Here is a 24,409-nt window from a genome sequence, read left to right as displayed (position 1 = left end):
CTCATGAAGGAACTGAATAGAATGAAACAGGGAGCAAAAGAGAATTATATGAATGGCATACTTCAAGAGGCTAATGACCACAAAGGGAAATGGAAAAAGGTGTATTTATATATTAGGAATCAAAAATGAAAAGGAATCCAAATTCCCACAATGGTGGGAGAAGAGGGTGAACACTATTTAACAGATACTGAGAAAGCAAATCTATTTAGTAGGGAATTCAGAGATCCAGTAGGTTGTAGAAATCCAACTGCTTCAGCAAGGAAAAGCAGCAGGAAGTGATCAAATTACTGGGGAGCTATTAAAGAAAATGGGGTGCTACATAGTGCCTTATTTAAAAGTTCTCTTTGAAGATGTCATAAATAACAGTGTAATACCAAAGGAACACAAGGAATCTATAATAATACCAATTTATAAAGGAAAGGGTGATTAGGGGAAACCTGAGAACTACAGACCAATCAGCCAGACCAGTGCAGTTTGTAAAATACTGGAGAGCTTAATAGCAAAGTACATCAGAGGAACATGGAATATTATTAAAGAAATTGGAGGGAATACGACTGGACGTAAGGATTATACGTTGGATAGGAACATTTCTAAATTCAAGGGTTCGGAAAGTGAAAGTAGGAAATAATGTATCACAGGAAGAAAAAGTTTGGAAGGGAATTGCACAGGGTAGTATAATCAGTCCATTATTTTTCCTTAATATACCGGTATGCAAATGATTTAGGGAACAATATAACATGAAAAATGAGATTGTACGCAGATGACATAATTGTTTATAGGGAAATACACTGACTTAGCAAATGCCATGGGATAGTCACCTAATAGCGTGTGGGGCCTCCTCTGGCCCTGCAAACAGCAGTGAGACGCCGTGGAAGTGAGTCGACAAGTCCCTGATAGTCCTATGAACGTTTGTAGAGCAGCCGCCAATGCCGGTCTGTTCGTGGGAGAAGGATCCATGGCAGGGAGCCTGCGTTCCAAAACATCCCAGATATGCTCGATAGGGTTCATATCGGGGCTCCTGGGTGGCCATGGCAGTCGTTGGACCTCTGCTGCATGTTCCTGGAACCATTCCCGGGCAACGTGGGAGTGATGTGGTGGCGCGTTATCATCTTGAAACACCACAGAACCGTCTGGGCGCTGGAAGGCCAAAAATGGGTGGAGATGGTCTCCCAGCAGCTCAACATACCGTGTACCATTCAAAGTCTCTTCCAGAACAACTAGGGGGCCCATTCCATACCAGGAAAATGCACCCCAAACCATAACAGACACACCAGTGCCCTGGACCACACCATCGAGGCAGGCGGGATCCATCGCTTCATGTGGTCTGCGCCACACACGGTGCCTCCCATCGGTATGGTGCAGTTGAAATGGTGATTCATCCGACCATATCGCGTTATGCCATTGTTCCTGTGTCAATCCCTGGTGACTAGCGACAAACGCGCGTCGTCGTGCCCGATGACGTTGGGTTAACAGTGGCACCCGTGTGCGGCGTCGGCTCCCATACCCCATACAACCCATGTTCCTACGGATTGTCCACTGGGAGACGTGTCTAGCATGGCCTGTGTTGAATTGAGCCGTGATTTGTTGCACGGTTGCCCATCCGTCACTATTGACAATCCGTCTCAGACGTCACAGGTCACGGTCATCAAGGGTGGCTGGACGGCCGGTCGTGCATCTGTTTTGGACGGTGACACCCGCATTCAACATTCACGATACACCCTGGACACAGTTGATCGTGTGAAGCCGAATTCCCGCACCACTTCCGAAATCGCACTTCCCATCCGTAGGGCACCGACCACCATACCCCGTTCGAACAGTGTCAGCTTACAGCGACGTTCCATGTTACACCTGTCAAATGCACAGCCACTGCTCACAAGGTCTCCTATACAACTGCCGCTGGCAAAGGGGGCGTGTGGTGCGCAGACAACACACCTGCGCATCAGTGCTCCGCTATCCCACGACATTTGTCCAGTCAGTGTAAATAACATTGAGGATAGCTCAGAATTTCAAAGGGACCTTGAGAGTATCCAACAATGGTTTGAAGAAAATAATATGAAGGTTAATGGAAGCAAATCAACTGTTACAACATTTACAAACAGGAGCTTTAAAACTGAATTTTGTATACTTTGGATGAGGTAGTTACCCCGAAAGATGGCAAGTGCAAATACTTAGGCGTGAGATTTGAAAGTAATTTGCACTGGAAGGGTCATGTTGATGACTTTGTTGGGAAAGCATACAGATCATTTTATGTCATGATGAGGCTACTTAAAGGATGCAACAAAGAATTAAAAGAGAAAAGTTACTTAAGTATGGTTCGCCCATTATTGGAATATGAAGACAGTGTTTGGGATCCTCACAAAGAATACCTAATGAAAGAAATAGATAGTGTGCAGAGGAAAGCAGCAAGATTTGTAACAGGGGATTTCAGGAGAAAAAGTAGTGTATCACAAATGTTAGAGGAACTTGGGTGGGAAACTGCAAGTAAGAGAAGGGAGAAAACTAGACTTACAGGATTATATAGAGCCTATACAGGAGAGGAAGAAGAAGAAGCATGGGGAGAAATCCATGAGAGGCTTCAGTTGGAAAATAATTATATCAGCAGAACTGACCACAAATATAAAATTAGAAGGAATTTTAGCAGAAGCGATTGGGGTAAATTTTCATTCATTGGGAAGGGCGTAAAGGAGTTGAACAGTTTACCAGGGGTAGTGTTTGATCCTTTTCCAAAATCTGTACATATATTCAAGATGAGAATAAAGAGCAACAGAGAAAATAATGTCAGAGGGCATTCGACCAGTGCAGGTTATTGTAAATAAAAAAATGTGTCTGAATAAATGAATTCAATCCCCTGGTCTATGGAGATTGGAGAGCCGAAGTAGGGAACTGCCTGTAAGGGTGAAGTACAGTGGGGACTACGAGGGCCCTGGGACCGCTACGATAGCTGAGAAAGCCCTTCAGGAACTCAGAAAAGCGGTGGTAAAAGGGGCTCTGGTTAAGACGCAGCAGGTCGTTATGCTACTTAGGTTCCAAATTAACAAGGAACTTTACGGTGCATACCTGAAGCGAACAAGATGGAAGTTTGTTGCTCCCCGAGTCAACGACGTGTGTGGACATTATCTAAGTGATTTGTGATAAGTAGTACTTTGTTGTTGACGTCTTTGTTGGTTTTGTTACAGGAATTACGAAAGTGCCACAGGAATTTCGGATACATTACGGACTCTAAAACCTCAACAGAGAGAAATTTGAACACAGTACAGTAATGTCTTTGTCTAGAATACTCTGTGAAACTAGTTTGTATCACTTCTTAGGTGTGTCTAACATGTAACACGTAAACAGCATTTTTAAAAAGACAATCCAGTCCGTACCAGAATTACAGTATTTCTTTGAAGATGTAACATTAAAAAATCTGTAATTTACTTGATCAATAAATCTATTTTTTTTTAAAAATGGGTACAAAATAAATAAATAAATAAATAAATAAATAAATAAATAAATAAATAAATAAATAAATAAATAAGTAAGTAAGTAAGTAAGTAAATAAGTAAATAAGTAAATAAGTAAATAAATAAATAAATAAATAAATAAATAAATATTAATTCCACATACTGTATATGAGTTGACTATGTAAGTACAGGAGATATTATAATTTTGTAAACAATATACAGTAGAAGTCCGATATAACGAGTACGGCATATAACGAGAACTACGTTATAGCAACGACTTTTTTCTGTCCCTTCAAAATTCCTATATTAAACTGTGTATCGTCCTTCGGTTACAGCAAGAACCCTATCACTGGCGCATCCGTTATTACGAGCGATTAAGCGCGCGCGATTTTTTCCGTTACCGATATTTATGCACCCCAGCGATGACATTGCATACGATCGATTACCTTCGGCATCGTTTCCTCGCTATGTGCACTAGCGATTTCTCTCGTCAACATTTGAAGGCGATGTCGGAGTCGATTAGTAATATCCGTCGGCTGTTCCGTAAAGAAAATTCGAAATGAAAGAGAACATATTTTCGTAATAAATGCGTAAATAACGTGTCCGATAACGGTTGTTAACTCGTTAAAAATTAAGGCTGGCTAAACGACCGCTTAATTTTGAGGCTAATAACTGCAATTAAGTTATAAGGGGATACACCTCGGGATATGGCAGAGTGCTTAATTGATTTCAGAGGTTAGTTTGTATTTTGTCGCGTCTGGTTAAATTATGGAAAGGCTATTATGAAAATTTATAGCGAGAAAGGTATAATTTCTCTACCGGCGCTTGAAGTGTTTTCATCATACGTATAGTACGGTTAAATTAGGATACGTGACGCTGTTTGAATAAGTAAACTGAAACGTTTGCAACAAAATGAGATCGATCATCTTCGGTACGGTATAGTTTTCTCACTTTGTGCATTTGCGAGCTCTCTCGTTGGCAGTCAAAGGCGATGTTGGAGTTGATTAGTAAAATACATCGACTGCTGTTCTCTAAAGAAAATTCGAAATGAAAAGAGTATAACATGTTTTCGTAATAAATGTGTAAATAACGTGGCCGATAGCAGTTGTTAACTCGTAAAAATAAAGACTGAATAAACGATATCTTAATTTTAGTGTTATATACGTAAATTATGTAAGAATGTCATACACCTCAAGATATGACAGAGTACATCACTGATTTCAGAGGATATTTCAAATCTTCTCGCGTCTAGTTACGTCTATTTACATGTAAATTTTTCGCGAGGAGGTTATTTCTCTACATGCGTTTCAAATATGTTTTCATGATAGGCTACATATACGGTAAGGTTAGGTGACGCTGTTTGAAGAAGAACCTTAGGTGTTTTCCACAGAAATCTCTGGAGTGATAGCCGTATTTCTCCGAATCCAAGACTTTTTTTTCTCAGAATCTCATGCGAAAACTCAAGGGTTGTTGCATTCGCGGCCTAACAGTAAGTTAATGGATACCACTGGCAACTACCGCGGTAACCACGCTGCTTCTTTTCACACGCACACAGAACTCATTGACAATAAACGACCACCTCTTTACTACACATCGCTACCGGTTCTACAGTGTACAGTGCCTGTGTATTTCTAAAATCTGCAAAATGGCATCAAAACATGCGACCCTTCGAATTCTTAGAAAAGCCATGGCTACTCGGTGGCAGAGTCATAACGCGTCTATTGCACTTGACGCTTAGTAGAATTAAGGTTTATAGACAGCAGGAATATTTTCGTGATGGATTGTCGTATTGTAAAGATACGTGGAAAAGGTATTGCCGGCAAATTTTAACGGGTTCTATCGATATTATGATGCCAATTCTAAGTTAATGTTTATTAAACACTCGGAAATGTAGAATAATTGTGCAGCCGCAAGAAAAACACGGCATAGGCCTAACTAAAGTCAATATTTGGCGTTAGCGTGAAGACAAAGAGCTAAAAAATGCGTAATGTACAAAAAATGCATTCAGTGGTCTGCAACAAGGACGCTTTAAAGAAGTCGATGATGAAATTGTGAGGTATGTGCACGAAACACGCAAGAGCGGTTGGCCATACCGTGGCGCAATAAACTCGTTCGTTGACTTTCAACTTTCGCGATTAGGCCTATACATCGCTAGCCGTTGGATTTGGCCGCACCCGACAAGCAAGACGTGCGTGTAGCGGTAGCCGGTTATATCTGACGCTGCGTAAAAGTAACAGTTTTAAAGACAGCAAGAATAATTTCCTGATGGATCGTTGTATTGTAGAGACGCATGGAATAGGTATTGCCGGAAAATTTTCAATGAGTTCTCTTCGGTACTATGATGCCAATGTTAAGTTAATGGTCCTTAAACCCGCCGAAATAAAGAATAATTGTGCAGCCGCAAAAAAAAAAAAAAAAAAAATGAAATACGACTTGACAAAAGTCAATGTTCAGCGTCTAAAAATAGTCTAAAAATGCGTAGGCCTGTATGATTTTACAAACTTCTTATTGAGCCTGGTTTACATTTTTTGAAGGAAAAAGTGGGGTTCATCTTGGATTCGGAGAAATACGGAACTATGTTTTTCTCAGAATGAAATTACACATACACTCTCACGTAGTATCAGATTGCGAAAAATAACAAACAAGTAAGCCGTAGTGTGGATATCATCTGCGGAAACGCAAGTTTTGAACAAACTGATTGCCGTTTCATACAGATTTTAAAATGCATGAAGGGTTTTCCGACTTTTATACAAACATCGGATATAACAACAATCCGTTATAGCGAGTAAACTTTCGCTGTTATGAATTCTCGCTATAACGGACTTCTACTGTATATTTATCAAGGATGAGCTGTGTGTTTAATAGAAAAAATTGTTAGTGTAAATTGAATGATAATGTATTCTAGGAAAATGTCTTCTTCTCTTGTTAATTTAAAATTTAGTGCTTGACAATAATGTATTTTATTGTAACATTTGCTACCGAGGTAGACACCTCATTTGCAAATAAAGTGATTTTGATTTGAAGAGAATTGTACGGGAAGAAAAGTTGGGAAGAATTTACAACTAAACTGGAAGAAGACACTAAAGGGAATATGAAAATTATATATGGAATAGTAAAAAGTAAAAGATCAGATGAAGAAGCGATTACAGATCTGGAGACGGCAGATGGTAATATAGTTCGAAATATGAAAGATATTGGGGATACAATGGGACAGTATTTTGACAAGCTCCTAAATGGCCCTAAGGAGATCTCTGTTGAGGATGTAGGACAGAAAACAATAGAGGAAGATATCCCAATTACATGGACAGAAGTAGAGCAAGCTCTCCATAAGATGAGAAGTGGTAAGTCAGCAGGAGCTGATGAAGTTACAGCTGACATGATTAAACCTGCTGGAACACCAGGAATATACAGGCTGTATAGAGTTCTCCGAACAGTTTGGAAGGATAATGAAATACCCGAAGATTGGACAAAACGGATGATAGTTCCCATCTTTAAGAAAGGGAGTAGAACGAAAAGTGAAAATTACACAGGCATTACCCTCCTATCACATGGCCTTAAACTTATGGAGATCATTGAAGCCAGAGTAAGATATATACTAGAGCCAGAGGTGCCAACCTTTGAAGGGGGCTATCAGTAATCCCATTTTTTAACTCACGCACCCCCCCCCACTCACTGCCCATTGTAAACGTTTACAAGTCAAATCCAAAGCATCTGGTTTGTCCTTTTCTACAGCAATCTATTCTAAAGTATATCATATTACACAATAAAATTTGCTCATTACCTGTTAGTTCTGCAATAAAAAATTCTTTGTAGCTTGTTTCGCAACCAGCAGCTGCTTTTCAGTGTTGGTTTTCTTGAATCATACTTCCCCCTGAGATGACATGTTCGTCTTCAGAACCATAAGTGATTCAGGTGTGGATGTACTTAATGTAGGCTTAAATTCTATCTAATTTTTCCTAACAACACTGAAAACTCTTTCTGTGGGAGAGTTACTATGAGGTAGACTTAGTACTGCAAATACAACATTACTGAAGGCTTTGTACTTCATTTGTCCACTTTGATTTTTAAGCTCTACAATGTTACCCCAATTCACATCAATGTTAGGTCCACGTACAATATATTCCAGGTAAGTATCACACTGGTAAACTGCAAATTCCTCTTCAAGTTTGTCATGTTCACTTTCTTTGACCAAAGTTGGGAAACTTCGAACAAAGTATTCAAGAGATGAATAGGAAACCTTCATTCCGAGAGAGATGTCAACAACTTCAGCATGAAGAAGAAATTCATCATCAAGGGGAAATTTCCTGATAATGTAACAGCAAGCTGTCATATAAAACTCTCTTACAGAATTATAAAACATCTCTTCATCACAGTCATTATCTTTCAAGTATGTCCTAGCTTTTGCTCCAATTACCAAGTCCTCATTGGCTTTCTAGTATTTCCTCCTCTTGAATTCAACACTCGAAAGGGAGGTAGATTCTGACTGAATAGAACATGGCTGAACAAATCTGACCAATAGGTCAGTTAAAAGACCAGTAAGTTTTCTCCTAAGAAGATGTATGGCTAGAGCATCTTGTTGCAGAAATATATTCACTGAGTTAAAAACAGAAGTGTACTCTGAAGAAAGTAGCAAAACAGTTTTGTGTGTGGGCCTTGTATGAAAGATTTCACAGTTTCAAACTGCTTGGTGGTCTCATTTTTATGGTGGGTCTCACTACAAAACATGAGTGTCAAAGCTTCCCACTGCTCAAGAACTCTCATCAATAGACTGAAGACCTGAGAGCCAACGGGTACTAACATATTTCAAAATTTTGTGACCCTCTGTGCCACGAACAGCCTGATAAACTTTCAAAGTGTTTTGCCTTTTAGAACTCTTATCAAGATAGTAACATAACTGAACCTAAAAGTTCTCTACACTGACTGGCAATTGGGCTGCTGCTTTTTGTGCACAGATGTGTATGAGATGACATGAACAACCTGGGACATAAATAGAAGAATGCCTGTCCTTCACAAATTTGGCAACACCTTTATTTGCCCCTATCACTGTGCATGCACTGTCAGAATAAAAAGAAATGCAATTTTCCCATGGAATGGCTAAAGAAGACAATTCACTAATAATAACAGAGAAAATTCCCTTGCCTGTATTGTCAGTACTCTCTAACAATGACAATAGAAAAGTTGATATTTAGCCTCTCTGAGCACTAAAGAAAGAGACAACTGTAGGATAAAGTTTTAACTGCATTTGAATCCATGCTACTATCAGTAGCCAAAGAAAAAGGCGTTATTTTCAAAAGTTCACTTATTTCCTTTTTTTTTCTGCCTCAGATGCCGTGTATTGAACTAAAGCAGAGGTTTTAGTTCTTGCACAACCACATTTCTGAGATATCTTAGTGAACATTGATCTAAACAAATTTCCAGTGTGATCTGAAACTGATAACGGAATATTATGCTCCAAAAGAAATGATGTGAACAGCAACTCGGCATTTGTCACCGCAGTTTCATTACCTTTTATGAAGAACGATTAAACAGACTGGTTACGTAATTTAATTCACTGTATGTGTGATGTTTCCTGGATTCTGTGTCGTCTGCAATCATCATGTCCACCGTGAGCCACAAAGAAATCATACGAACACACACTGCAGAACACGTGGTTTTCACTAACATGAGAAGCAAGTAGGCATTGCCATTCCTTTGTGTAACCGTCTCGAAATTTCCGTAACACTGCTGTCTTCTTAGAAGAAGATGCAATATGACAATTGCTCCGCTTCATTTTACAAAACCAATCACTTCTTTTCGAATCAATGACTAGAATAATTAGAACTGAAATGCGTTAAATATACCACTCGTTCTACACACACAACAGACAGAGAGCCAAATGCGTGCACTGGAGAACTGCAGCAGAGCAAGGAGTAGCGAGTAGAAAGGAGTAGAGCCTACCTCATGGCCGACTTGATGCGTCATTCTAGCTGAGAGAGCGGCGTATATCTATGTAGCTGGCCGTGATTTTACAACCCTCGCGGGAAACAAGAGGAAATGACGACCAAATAACTGCCAAATATGTTTAGTTGCGAACTTACAAACATTGAAATGAGGAGGGTTGACCAGTAATGCTCTAAGGGATTGAACCTTTTTTTTTTACTTCTTTCCTTTTTTTTCGTACAAATTAATTTTTATCGTGACAATGTTGCTTTTCCGTAATAATTTCCCCTTTGACTGTAATGCCGTAATCACGAAGTGAAATCCGTTATCATTACAGACAATCCGTAATAGTTGGCACCTCTGCTAGAGCCTTAGAACAGGAACAACATGGCTTTAGTGCTGGAAGAAGCACAACAGATCTGATATTTGCTTTAAGGATGTTGGCAAAGAAACACTGGGAAAGAGGAAAAGACCTAATTATTGTGTTTATGGACCTTGAAAAGGTGTATGATAATGTTCCTACATCAACTATTTGGAAAAGTCTTAGAAAACTTGGTGTACCAGAGTACCTTATCAGGAAGATCCAGATGCTATATATTAATTGTAAAAGCTTTGTCAGTACTGCAGATGGTCACTCTGAATGTCTCAATACAACCAAAGGAGTACAACAGGGAAGTGCCTTAACACCATCTTTATTCATAGCAGTTATGGATACCATTTTAAAGGAAATAAAAGGAAAAGGTAATAAAGATCTTCTGGTGTTTGCACACAATGTGGCAATATGGGATGAAACAGGGAAGAGAGTACAAAATAATCTGAATGCATGGTGTAAGAAGTTTGATGAATATGGAATGAAATTGAACCCACCAAAAACATTAGCAATTAAAATCAGCAGACATGATACAGAATGCAACATAAAGTACAGGACCACCAAGTTGAAGTAGTACACCAAATGAGATATTTAGGAAGTGTAATGGCTAGTAATAATAGAGCTGAGATAGAAATAACAAACAGAGTAACTAAAGGCTCTAACATGTACAGTATCGTTACATACCTACTACGGGACGAGAAGGTCCCACAAACCACAAAAATGATCTTGTACGAATCATATCTCATTCCCATCCTTGCATATTCTCTGGAAACCTGCACACTAACATCAAAGGATTGTAGTAGGATTCAAGCCTGTGAAATGAAATTTCTTACAACTGCCTCCAAAAGACACAACTTGATCATGTGAAAAATTATGAGATCTGATCTAACCTAGGACAAAATGAATCTATGAAGGAAAGACTTAGGTCATCTAGACTTAAATGGTTTGGGCATGTTAAAAGAATGAATAGCACAAGGTTATTTGGAAAAGAGAATAACAGGTAGAAGACCAGCTGAAAGACCAAGAAGAAGATGGATGGACTAACTGAGGGAAGACGTGGGGAGAAGAGGATGGAATTGGGAATCTGTCATGGACAACAAAATCATTTTGAATAGGCAGCTTTAGGAAGACGCTCGTTTTCCAATACCCTACCCAGCTCGCTGGAAGCGAAAACTGATGATGATGATGATGATGAGTAAAAAGTAAACATAATGTAATTCCTAAATGGAAAGATGAAAAATTATCAAAGGCTATGAGTCTGTAATAGTGAATATTGTGGAACTGAATACTCTAGATCACAAAACTTATTGCTATAGTTCCATACCTTTTTCATATTTTTCATACTATTCACTAGAAGGAGCTTACCTTCTGCACATAAAAGCTAGCTGGAGTGTCAATGTGGCTTACAACTACTTCATACACCAATCCTTTCTTTATGGTTTCAGGTCCAAGGTACTGCTTATTAAGAGGAGTGCTCTGCAACTGTAGAGAGAAAAACTTGATGTCAAACACATTGTTAAAAACAAGTGAAATCAAACATTCAGTTCCCCATATAACAAACTTGCTCATCTATATCAACTTCTATCTGTTTCAAAATGAATATAGTAGTATGGGTGCTGGTAGTGTCAACTGCCCCTTTAAGGGACCAAACAATGTGATTACCAGCTCCTAATAAAAAAAAACCCACCAAAAGTGAAGGAAGAAAAGTAAATCAAAGATGAGCCATATGAGTTAAGAAGAATATTACAATCTGCACATTAATTTGTGCCAGGCTAAATAGCTCAGGCAGCTGAGTGCTGGCTTTCTGACCCCAATTCAGCATATTCGATCTTGGCTCTGTCCGGTGGTATTTGGAGGCGCTGAAATACAGAGCCTCATGCAGGTAGATTTACCGGTATGTGTATATATAAATGCTTACAATATAGTGATTATTTTAATCCACCTATTCAATACAAATTGGTTTTGTGTTGCTAGTTCATAATACAACACAAATTTACACGGACAGGTTTCGCTTTATTTACAAGCATCTTCAGCCTACATAATTGTCTCAAGGTTAAGACCTGTCATAATTGGATTGTTTTTACTTATTTTCTGCTTGAGTATAAATCCATGTTTAGTAATAAAATGTAAAAAACATAGGAATTGGGTACACATTAAAAGTATGACAATATGAATTACAATGTTGAAATGAAGTAACCCTTAATATTTAAATACATTGACGTCCAAAACATAGCAAGTACAATTTAGAAATTTGGTTAAAATTGTTTTCACAATTACAATGTTGAATTGGAGTAACCCTTAACTCTAAAATACATTGACGTCCAAAACATAGTAACTACAATTTAAAAATTTGGCTAAAATTGTTTTCACAATGCTGTGGTTGACTGAATCTACTGTAATTTGGCTTTAAATTTGAGTCATAAATATAAACTGAAGGTTAAAATATAGGAGCCATTTTTTCTAAGATCCACTGATTTCTGGAACACAGTAACTTCCGATATTGAGAATTTGATTAATAATTGTGATCTCCAATGCAATTGTTGTAGGCTGAAGATGCTTGTAAATAAAGTGAAACATGTCCCTGTAAATTTGTGTTGTAGTATTATGAACTAGCAACACAAAACCAATTTGTATTGAATAGGTGGATTAAAATAATCACTATATTGTAAGCATTTATAGCAAATTTCAATACGGGTCTAATCATGAGATTAGTTACATGTAATGTGTACATACATATTTTTTAAAATTTTTTTTACAAGTTGCTTTATGTTGCACTGACACAGATAGGTCTTAAAGCAATGATGGGAGCGGAAAAGGCTAGGAGTGGAAAGGAAGCAGCCGTGGCCTTACGGTACAGCCCCAGCATTTGCCTGGTGTGAAAATGGAAAACCACACCATGGAAAACCATCTTCAGGGCTTCTGACAGTGGGATTCGAACCCACTATCTCCCGAATACTGGATGCTGGCCGCACTTGAGCAACTGCAGCTATCAAGCTCGGTGTAAGGATTTTTGGGAACTGAAATTCTAGCCCCACGACATCCCCAAAAAACCATACAACTAGCTAGTGGAAAGTAAAACCAGAATTAATATCCATCGATATAATTTCCTCCTATCAAGCTCCAGCCAGGTTGGGATATTTATACAGTACGTCTCCACTCTACTCTCCCCTTCCACCATCTTAGTCTATTCTTAATTCAGTCATTCTACTACAATTTCCTTCAGACATCTCCATTCCCACTCTGTTTCTCTGTTTCATCCTAGATTCCTACTCTTTATACTGGTCTTTATGAAGTCTATCCATCTGGCTAAGGGGGTTTCTTGCGCTCTCTTTTTCTAAAACATAGCCTTGATTGTCTATTTAAGTATTCCACCTCAATTCTTTAGATGTCTAAACCATCTTCTCAATTTTGTCTTTCCTTGTCTTTCCCATCACACTTCATAGAATTTCATTTCACTGGCTCAAATTTACTCTTCTCCTTTCTTGTCACTGCCCAAGTCTCTGCTGTATATGTCAACGTAAGTGTATAGTAAAAATAGTACATCACTTCCTTACATTTCCTTGGTACTTCCTCCACCAAGCGAGCTGGCCGTGCGGTTAATGGTGCACAGCTGTGAGCTTGTATTTGCGATGTAGTGGGTTTGAACTCCAGTGTCAGCAGCCCTGAAGATGGTTTTCCATTTTCTATTTTCACACCAGGCACTGGGATGGATAGATAGATAGATAAATAGATAGATAGATAGATAGACAGATAAATAAATAAATAAATAAATAAATAAATAAATAAATAAATAAATAAATAAATAAATAAATAAATAGGAACCTTCTCCCTCCAGACTAGGGAATTTCACATAGGATTTCACTATTTTCTAATTCAGATTGTCCAGCTGTTCTTGTACTTCCTTAGTGACTGTTTCCCACACAAAAATATCCTCAACAAATAGCTTTACTTTCAACTCACTTTCATCAAATGCTTCCTTTGACTCCTTCACAATCCCATCCATATTCATTGTAAATAATAGCAGTGACAACATGCTTCCCTGTCTTGGTCCAGTAACATTCCTAAACTTCAGCCCTTCACCGAGCTCGATAGCTGCAGTCACTTAAGTGCAGCCAGTCTCCAGTATTCGGGAGATAGTAGGTTCGAAACCTACTATCGGCAGCCCTGAAAATGGTTTTCCGTGGTTTCCCATTTTCACACCAGGCAAATGCTGGGGCTGTACCTTAATTAAGGCCACGGCCGCTTCCTTCCCCTAGCCCTTCCTTGTCCCATTGTCGCCATAAGACCTATCTGTGTCGGTGCAACGTAAAGCAACTAGCAAAAAAAAACTTCAGCCCTTCCAACTTTGGTCTAGACTCCGCTAAAATACTGCCATATATTGCACGTAGAATTCCCATCATTTGTTTGCGAACTCCCTTTCTTACCATACCGTTTCCCTGAATGCAACTTTGGTCTACTATTTCATATTCCATCCGGTCCCGTGGCGTATTGGCGTAAGGTCCAAGGATTCAGGGTTTGTTGGTGATTTCAACCTTCACTGGTTGATTCTTCTGGTTCAGAGGCAGAGTTTTATACCATCTTTAACAAATTCCACCTTGTGGCAAAAGAAACTGGAAAAATCCCAGGCCCCATTTCTTTCTGGCATGGAGAAATGTTTGCTTAATGGAAACAACTAATTTATTCAGGAATGACAGACATTCTTTCACCACAGTCCACAACACCAACTACATTGACCTTATGTGCTCAGCATTGAATGCGAAGAGTCATCTCACAAGACGAGTGACAACCCAGCAAACATGAGGACATTTATTTGACTGAGTCAGATACTAAGGCCACAACCTGGTCAGAGTTCACTTTTGTGTCACGCAGTGCCTCTGTAACAAGTCTCCAACTGCCTCCAACAAGTGACTGCTGCCACATGCTAGTCCTGTGATGTGGAAGGCTCCACTGTAGACATCAGAACAACAAAAACTGCCCTGCCCATCTTGTCAATTGTTTCATCACACTTCACAGCAACTTGTTCTGTACAGCTATAACAACCTCTTCCTTCCTTGATTGCCATGAGAGGCAAATATTTCCTACAAAGAACGTTATATTTCCTGGAACGTCTCCACCACGTACATACCTGCCAACTTTTGAAAAGGGCTATCAGTAAAACTCACACGTGACAAAAAATCTAATGATGTTCGACGTAAGTCACCCTGGCTAGACGAAAATAATAATACTTCTGGGCTACAAAATACGATAATTCCTGCTTTAAACAGGCTACTTCAATGAAATCATATCTACTTACATCATAAGCCAATGATTTGTAGATGAACATAACAATCAAGAATAAAACCAGGTTAAACGGCAGCAGGCGTGTTGAATATAGGTTTGGAGCATACATAGCAGGACTTCCTTGATAAATTAAACAGATATGTGGCAACTGAAAAAGGCTTTACACAATTTGTTTAATGTAACACAGGCAAGAAATAATATAACACACACAGCAAATTACATGCTAGTTGACTTTGAAGTCATAGTTGTGGCCTTTTTAGCTTCAGCAAGGAAAAGCAGCAGGGAGTGATCAAATTACTGGGGAGGTATTAAAGACAATGGGGTGGTACATAGTGCCTTATTTAAAATTTCTCTTTGACTATGTCATAAATAATAGTGTAATACCAAAGGAATGGAAGGAATCTATAATAATACCAATTTATAAAGGAAAGGGTGATAAAAGGAAACCAGAGAACTACAGACCAATCAGCCTGACCAGTATAGTTTGTAAAATTCTGGAGAGTTTAATATCGAAGTACATCAGAGGGATATGTGATGATAAAAATTGGTTCATGAGGAGCCAGTATGGATTTAGAAAGAAATTTTCTTGTGAGGCACAACTGGTGGGATTTCAGCAGGACATATCAGATCAGTTGGATTCAGGAGGTCAGTTAGATTGCATAGCCATAGATCTTTCCAAAGCCTTTGATAGAGTGGAACATGGAATATTATTAAAGAAATTGGAGGGAATAGGATTGGACGTAAGGGTTACACGTTGGATAAAAGCATTTCTAAATTCAAGGGTTCAGAAAGTCAAAGTAGGAAATAATGTATCTCAGGAAGAGAAAGTTTGGAAGGGAATTGCACAGGGTAGTATAATCGGTCCGTTACTTTTCTTAATATACGCAAATGATTTAGGGAACAATATAACATCAAAAATAAGATTGTATGCAGATGACATAATTGTTTATAGAGAAATAAACAACATTGAGGATTGTTCAGAATTACAAAGGGACCTTGAAAGTATCCAACAATGGGTTGAAGAAAATAATATGAAGGTTAATGGAGGCAAATCAACTGTTACAACTTTTACAAACAGGAGCTTTAAAACTGAATTTGAATATACTTTGGATGAGGTAGTTATCCCAAAAGATGGCAAGTGCAAATACTTAGGTGTGAGATTTGAAAGTAATTTGCACTGGAAGGGTCATATTGATGACATTGTTGGGAAAGCATACAGATCGTTACATGTCATAATGAGGCTACTTAAAGGATGCAACAAAGAATTAAAAGAAAAAAGTTACTTGAGTATGGTTCGTCCATTATTGGAATATGCAAACAGTGTTTGGGATCCTCACCAAGAATACCTAATAAAAGAAATAGATAGTGTGCAGAGGAAAGCAGCAAGATTTGTAACAGGGGATTTCAGGAGAAAGAGTAGTGTATCAGAAATGTTAAAGGAACTTGGGTGGGAAACTTTAAGTAAGAGAAGGGAGAAAACTAGACTTACAGGATTATATAGAGCCTATACAGGAGAAGAAGCATGGGGAGATATCCGTGAGAGGCTTCAGTTGGAAAATAATTATATCGGCAGGACTGACCACAAATATAAAATTAGAAGGAATTTTAGCAGAAGCGATTGGGGTAAATTTTCATTCATTGGGAAGGGTGTGAAGGAGTGGAACAGTTTACCAGGGGTAGTGTTTGATCCTTTTCCAAAATCTGTACAGATATTCAAGAAGAGAATAAACAGCAACAGAGAAAATAAATGAAATGTTAGAGGGCATTCGACCAGTGCAGGTTATTGTATATAAAAAAATGTGTGTGAATAAATTAATTCCATCCCCTGGTCTAAGGAGTTTGGACAGCCAAAGTAGGGGACTGCCTGTAGGGGTGAAGTACAGTGGGGACTTCGAGGGCCCTGGGACCGCTACGGTAGCTGTGAAGGCCCTTCAGGAACTCTGAAAAGTGGTGGCAAAAGGGGCTCTGGTTAAGACGCAGCAGGTCGTTATGCTACTTAGGATCCAGAACGGGTAAAAAAAAAGAAAAAAGTAAATAAATAAATGCAATGTAAATATTAATGCTATACCAGTTGTATAGTATCATTTGAAGTAATTCCACATACTGTATATCAGTTGACTATATTTGTAAGTAGGACAGGATATATTATAAGTAGAATTTTGTAAACAATATAAATTTATTAAGGATGAGCTGTGTGTTTAATAGAAAACATTGTTAGCGTAAATTGTATAATATTGTATTATAGGAAAAATTTTCTTCTCTTGTTAATTTAATATTTAGTGCTTGACAATAATGTATTTTAGTGTACCATTTGCCACCGAGGTAGACACCTCATTTGCAAATAAAGAGATTTTGATTTGATTTGATTTGATTTGAAGTCTTGAGAAAATATTTTCTCATAACAGGGACCAAAACTCCTGATCTTCAAAGTAGAAATAGACTCCAGAGATTCATTGGACACGGGTGATCTAAACAATTTTTCCTCGCAAGGCTGAAAACATGTTCACATTCTGCATTGCTATGGGGTATGGTGAGAATAGAGAGCATTACTCTAGAAATTCTGTTGTACTTAAGAAGTCAATCGGCTCCACAAATTCATGATATTTGTGCCCAACTGGAATCACTTGCAGCATCTTGATTTGCAGCCGAATTGCCATCTACCTGAAGAGCTGTGAACTGCCTCTGAAGCTCATTCACCACCTCACCTGTAGTTTCTCTTCCTTGCATAACATGATAGGAAACTTTTCCATGAAAAAACAAACAGAAGAAAGCTGTGCATCTTCAATTTTGTCAAACCTAGGAATTTGAGCATGCTTTAACACATCATCCTTGAGTGGAAACTTATTGATGATGTAGTCACAGGCAGCACAAAAGTAATTTCTTACTGATGAAAAGAAAGGGAATTTTATAATTATGATGCTTGTTGTTTAAAGGGGCCTAATACGTAGGTCATCAGCCCGGAATGGTACAAAATGAGACAAAATGTAATAACAATTTTAAAATCCAAAATCATCCACTGACCTTAATTCAAAACGTGATGATGAAGAATGAATAGATAAATAAGAATTTCAAACAGTTAGTGGATCTGACCCACATTGCCCCACCTTCCCAGAAACTATCTTGAATCAATAATTGTATTGGCCAAGGGACTGCTTCCAAAGCACAATCCAGAATCGATTATGCTGCTTGTCTAAAGGGGGCTGAAATCCAGGTCAATGGCCCCTTATAAGGGTACTTATGGCTGGTAAAATAGAACCATGGTATTTCTCATCAAAAGTAGCATAGACTCACGGTGTTCCACACATTATGGTACTACTCACAAGTAATGTACGTCGCACAAGTAACGCAGACCTATGGTGTTCCTCACATAATACGAGGATTGGGGCAAAATTCATGCCAACTATTTTTTTTCTTGTAGATATGTGAACAGATCACAAACGTATATGTGCCGTGTGGAAGTTCTGAAGGTATAGTGTGTATGCAGAACAACAGATGGCTATGTGATAGCTGGTAGTAGCACAGAGGGCTGTGAAATCTGTCAGTTGGTGAGTGTCATGCGAGATGGTCGTAACCGGTGTTAAGCAGCACGCTTACATCAAAATAGCCCTTCTCTGAGGGAAAAATGCAATGGAATGTCACAGTGACTTAGCGGAAGCCCTTGGGAATAATGCCCTACCATACCGTACAGTAGCACGGTGGGTAGGGAAGTTTCAGCAAGGACGTGTGTCAACCAGTGATGAGTAATGTTCGAGACGACCTGTCAGTGTGCGGACCAACGTGGCACATGCCATCATCAAGTAGCTCCTGGAAGAAGACAGACAATGGATGCTACTGGAGTTAGAAAGGGCAAGTGACATCGAGAAACACACCGTCCACAGGATATTGCGTAATGAGCTGCAACTGCGCAAAATCGCATCGCGGTGGGAACCACATGCACCGATGGAAGTTCAAAGGCGGGTGCGCTATGCATTATGCTCCGACCACCTTGCACGCTGGCAACAGGGCGGCGATCAATTCTTGTCACGAATGATCGTCATCGATGAATTTTGGGCCATGGCATACGAACCAGAACTGAAACATCAGTTCGCGGAGTAGCGACATGCTGGATCACCAAGGAGGCAGAAAGTCCGTCAGAACCCTTCCCCAGTCAAAATGATGGTGATAGTCGCGTATGACGTCAGGGGTGTCATTGTTTGCCACTTTGTTCCACATGGCAGAACAGTGATCGCACAGTACTACAGGGACTTCCTGGTGCGACAGGTACGATGTGGCGTTCAGGAGAAACATCCGGATCTTGTGGACAGTGCAATAATCCTGCACGACAATGCAAAACCACATAAAGCAGAGTGTGTAGGGCAGCTACTGCGACATTGGGGATGGGAAAAATTGAAGCACCCACTGTACTCTCCCTACATTTCGCCCTGTGACTTTGATCTCATTCGAAAAATTAAGGAACCTCTATGTGGTAGGCGGTTTGCAACACGAGAGGACATTGGTAATGCTGTGCGCCAACAGGTGACCTGATTCACACATGGTGCGGCAAATGCTGAGGCAGATGGTATTCAGCGTCTCCCATATCGTTGGCAGCATGTGGTGTCAGTAGCAGGGGACTAATTTGAGGGTCTTTAGGCCCAGGTTTGTCATGTCAACTTGACGTGTACTGTGTTCCCATTCTTTTGCACCGGGAAGGCCACATTGCCCTGTATACTACCATAATGAATTAGTGTGTTACGATATTTCAGTGCTATTTATTGTCCACACATGTAGTTAACACCTTGTCCTTTCGTCTGTATATGTCAAATTTTCCAACCAAACTGGTATCTTCAAGAAAAAAATAGTTTCCATGACTTTTGCCCCAACCCTCGTAGCGCCGCTCATAGGCAACACAAACCCATGGTGTTCCTCACCTAGGTGTACTAATCACGGGCGCCCGTATTCCTGTGGTGTTCTTCATATAGTGGGTACTAATGATAGGCAATGCAGACCCACGATGCCGCTCATATTGTGCTACTAACCACAGGCAATGCCCAGACCCATGGCGTTTCTCACATAATGGTACTAAACAAGGGCAACGTACGCCCGTGATGTTCCGCATTTAGTGGTACTAATTACAGGTACTGAAAACCAACAGCGAACCACTCTCTGCTGCTACTAATCACAAACTATTGAGTACCTAACATAGTGGTAATACTCGCAAGTACAGTAAAGGTGACCCATGGTGTTCCCCGAATGATGGTACTTATCAAGTATTTTCATGGTTCTGATTCAATCATCCCTTGGTCGCACCTTTTAGTCGCCTCTTAGGACAGGCAGGTGATATCGTGAGTGTAGTCTACATGTGCGTCTCCCACCCACAGGGGATGAAAAGGGATTTATCAGTATCCTGGATATCATTCACTATGTTCGAAATCTGGATGCCAATAACTAACTCACCATAACTTCTTTGATTTTGAATCAAGTTGTACTCAACTTCAAGCAATGAGGAGCTTTTAATAATTTTGGGCATAAACTTGGTGAACAACATCTTTAGCAAATCCATTAGAAGTTCTAATAAAAAGTGAACTTGTGGGGAAGAAGCCTGAAGGGCAACTCTTAATTTGTCCAATACAGGAATGGTCACATGAATGAAAATGCAAAAGATCTTGTTCAAGTTTGAAGACAGGAACATAAACAATTTTTCCTCGTGTGTTGTAGCAGAAGTCTTACTTTTTAGGATGGGTTTGTCACATTTGGAAGAATATGCTATTCTTTTAGGGGCATGTATAGTAGCAGAATCAAGAATTCCATTCTTCTGATACTCCTTGGATACTCTTTGTTCAACTCTAGGTATTCTGGTCAAGCTTGTGGAAATGTTTTGGGTACATAATATTACTTCTTCCTTGAAAGAAAGAAAGAAAGAAGAATCCAACTGGTCCAGTAGTCTATCCAAGCATCTGCCTAAAGATAACCATCTAGTACTGTACATACATCCTTCAGAATTTTCTTTGCCTCTATTTATTATTTACATATTTTACACCCACATTGGAGCATTCTTTTTCTTCTCCCAGAACTTTCTCATCCTCTCCAACCTGGAAGCCCTTTGTGTGTCTGATATATAGTATATTGTTTCCGTTCAACTGTTTTTAGTTTGAGACTTATGCTTTTGTTCTTCAAAATCCTCTTCTCTTTTCTGTCTTTGATTTGTAGCCGAGTTACACCCGATTCTTCCAAATCATCCTGAACTTCTTAGAACCAATTATTATTGATTTTATTTTTCAAAAAGTAATCAAATAGTTGTTTCAATATCCTGGTGTCTGGTAATCTTGATATGTGATAGAAAAAGGAAATTCTTCTTTTACGCATTGTAGATATTATTGATTCACATTCACGATAGACAATGTTGTTAGCCAACAATCTCCATTGTCCATCAACTTTGTGGTTTTTTATTTGTTCTAAGAATTCTTCTATCAGTTTTCTGTAATTTGTCTGTTGTAGATTTTATATTTAATTTGAATAAAGTTTCACTAGTATACGTTGCCTCTGGTTTAACTATGGAATTATAGTGTTTCAGTTTAGCGTTTATCGAAATAGTTTTTTTTATATATATAGGTTGGCCAGGTAAGTCTTCGTGCTTGTTTAAATTTAGTTGTTCTGTGTTCTATTGCTTCTTTTTCATTTGTGTTCCATGTTATTATTACCCCAAGATATTTGAATTTCTGAACCATTTTAATCTCTTTATTACTGTTCAGTTGAATAACTGGTAAATCAACATTAAAAGAAAGAGTTGGCATCATTTCTGTTTTTTCAAATGAAATTTGTAATCTTTTTTTTTTTTTTTTGCTATAATTTCTAGTTGTTCAATTTGAAATTTAGCCTCTTCTATTGTATTTGCAAGTAATGCTAAATCGTCCGCAAAAGCAAGGCAGTTGAGTTTAATCTTTGGCTCTTTATTGTGCAAGTTCCAAAACTTCTGAAGGTGTTCTTTTCTTTTGACACTCTTCTCTAAGAAATAATAATAATAATAATAATAATAATAATAATAATAATAATAATAATAATAATAATAATAATAATAATAATAATAATCGTATGGCCTCAGCTACTGCTTGCAAACATTTCGATTTGACGCCATCTGGCTGTCTGCTCGTCAATTTCGACGTTCCGGTTTACTCTGTCTGCCATCTAGCGGACCTAGAGTAAACCGGATCTCTCTTGGGCGTCTATGGCTGAGATTTAATTAATTTTGTCAGGTAAATACCAAATGTATCAGCAGAGATCTTTTACATGCCGACATCGTACGACATGGAGTGTCGAGTGGACTTTTTTCCGCCCTTCAAAAATCCGACTACCTCTGCCGGGTTTGAACCCGCTATCTTGGGATCCGGAGGCCGACACTCTACCACGGACCCAATAGGATCTCACCCGCATTTAAGTGGTAATCTTCCAGCACCTTTTTCAGCTGCTAGATTAATTAGGTGGCTAATGCATCCTATGATGGCAATACCTGGCTGAACTCCGTTCAGAACTGCTGAAACCCCATTTTTGTGTCCTATCATAACGAAGCATTGTCAGAGCAGAAAGTCACACAGTTTTCAATTGATACGTTATGAGAATTCAGCTTTGATAACATTAGATTACCTATGTTACGCCCTGTTGAGCTGGTATGGATAGTACAGGGCTCACTACTTTTTCCTGCAGAATATCATAGAATGTAACAAAAACAGGATACAACTTGGCATTTGTATTGTTGCTTCCATCCATTGCCAAAGAAAATGGTCCGTCCTGAAGGCACTTAACTTCAGATGATTCCCTTATTGCCATTTTATTTACAATTCATGTTTTCATGCGACCATAGCAACTTCTGATGTGGGAAACCATCAGAAATAAAGCACCAGTATGATCAGCCGTACTTAAGGGCACATTGTGTTTCACCAAGAAGGAAGTAAACAGACACTCAGCCCTAATTACGTCACCGCCAATGTTTCCAAACTTGGCAAAAAACTGTGTTAATTTTGTAGTTATCTTCCTTCTATTTAACATAACTTACATGTTTACTGCACTTCACTGGTTACTTAAATCCTTTCTTCCACCATGTGCAATATTAACATCACACCCACATAGTGTGCAAAAGGCAATGTCTGAGAACGAATGTCTCGATATCTACTGAAACATTGAAAGGAACCTGGATCACTGAACGTCACATAAAATTATAACAAACACTCAAGGCAGTCAAACACTTCATTAAAACATGTCAAAACACAAAACTCTTACACCATAAAATGAACACGAAGCCAACCTCATGAACAAAGAATATGCTCATATTAAAAACACACACACGTGGAACAAATGTAATTGTTCCAAGGAACACAGGAAACTACGAAGCACGAAGTTATAACACAAAAACTCAAACACTTCATTAAAATATGTCAAAACCTTAAAAGGCCAAAATATTCAAGGAACGTCAACTTCGTGAACAAAGAACAACACTCACGTGCTCAAAGAATATGGGTTAAATCACAAGAGAACGGAGCGGAATAATCATTTGGGGAGCAACCTGTCAACACGCCCAAAATTCACATGGAAGAACTGTTATTCCAGCTTTAAATTCAATTACAATGACAACACAAACATCATACGGTTAAAAGTACCAATCATATCAAAGAATGAGTTATCAACTACCGTGGACTTGCCTTCGACCCACGCAATCAATCTTTTGTCAAACTTTTGTCTGCAAAGTCGTAAAATGACACGTCCATCCGTAAAATCGTAAAATGCTGATATTTCTGTAAATTTCACAGATAAACCGTAATCATAGGCAGGTATGAACCTACAATATTCTTCTTCACCCTTTCTTTGAAAGGTGGGTGGTCTGCCTTTTCTAAGGGAATATTAGCTGATATCATATATCGATTAGAGAGAGGATATCCAGTTTGGCCCCCTAATAGTCCGAAAAATGCAACTAATTATTCTGTGCAATTAAATTATCTACCAAACACCACAGATACACGAAATAGTGAATACATCCCTTCACAGAAGAGGTTGGCGGTGGGAAGGGCCCGTAAAACAAGGGCCAAATCCACTTCCATGATCCCAAAGGTGTGAGAAAAGAGGAAGGAAAAGAAGAAGTTTGAATATTAAGGATTAATAGCTACGGCTTACAGCTTAACCCCTTAACTGGGGAATAGTTTCGTAACATCAACCAGCCAGTGGGTAATTATTCAGCGCAACACGCACTTTTTGGAATGGGTACAGTAGCGTGCGGCAGATGTAAATACAAAAAACAAAAACAAACCCCATGGCACTACAGCCCTTGAAGGGCCTTGGCCTACCAAGCGACCGCTGCTCAGCCCGAAGGCCTGCAGATTACGAGGTGTTGTGTGGTCAGCACGACGAATCCTCTCGGCCGTTATTCTTGACT

General features: G+C 39.0%; 1 protein-coding gene across 2 annotated transcripts in view; it reads right to left on the bottom strand.

Annotated features, from left to right (window-relative positions):
- Positions 1-24,409, bottom strand: part of qin — an 870,645-nt gene that overhangs the window by 366,535 nt on the left and 479,701 nt on the right. For both annotated transcript variants that reach the window (XM_067138014.2, XM_067138015.2), the window contains one exon: positions 11,098-11,214. In XM_067138014.2, coding sequence (XP_066994115.1) covers positions 11,098-11,214 — 117 coding nt within the window. The remainder of the gene's footprint in view (positions 1-11,097; positions 11,215-24,409) is intronic.

Source organism: Anabrus simplex, chromosome 1, assembly GCF_040414725.1.
Source record: "Anabrus simplex isolate iqAnaSimp1 chromosome 1, ASM4041472v1, whole genome shotgun sequence".
NCBI classification, from domain to species: Eukaryota; Metazoa; Arthropoda; class Insecta; order Orthoptera; family Tettigoniidae; genus Anabrus; species Anabrus simplex.
The sequence above is the reverse complement of the archived record's forward strand: the minus strand, read 5'-3'. Positions and strand labels throughout refer to the sequence as shown.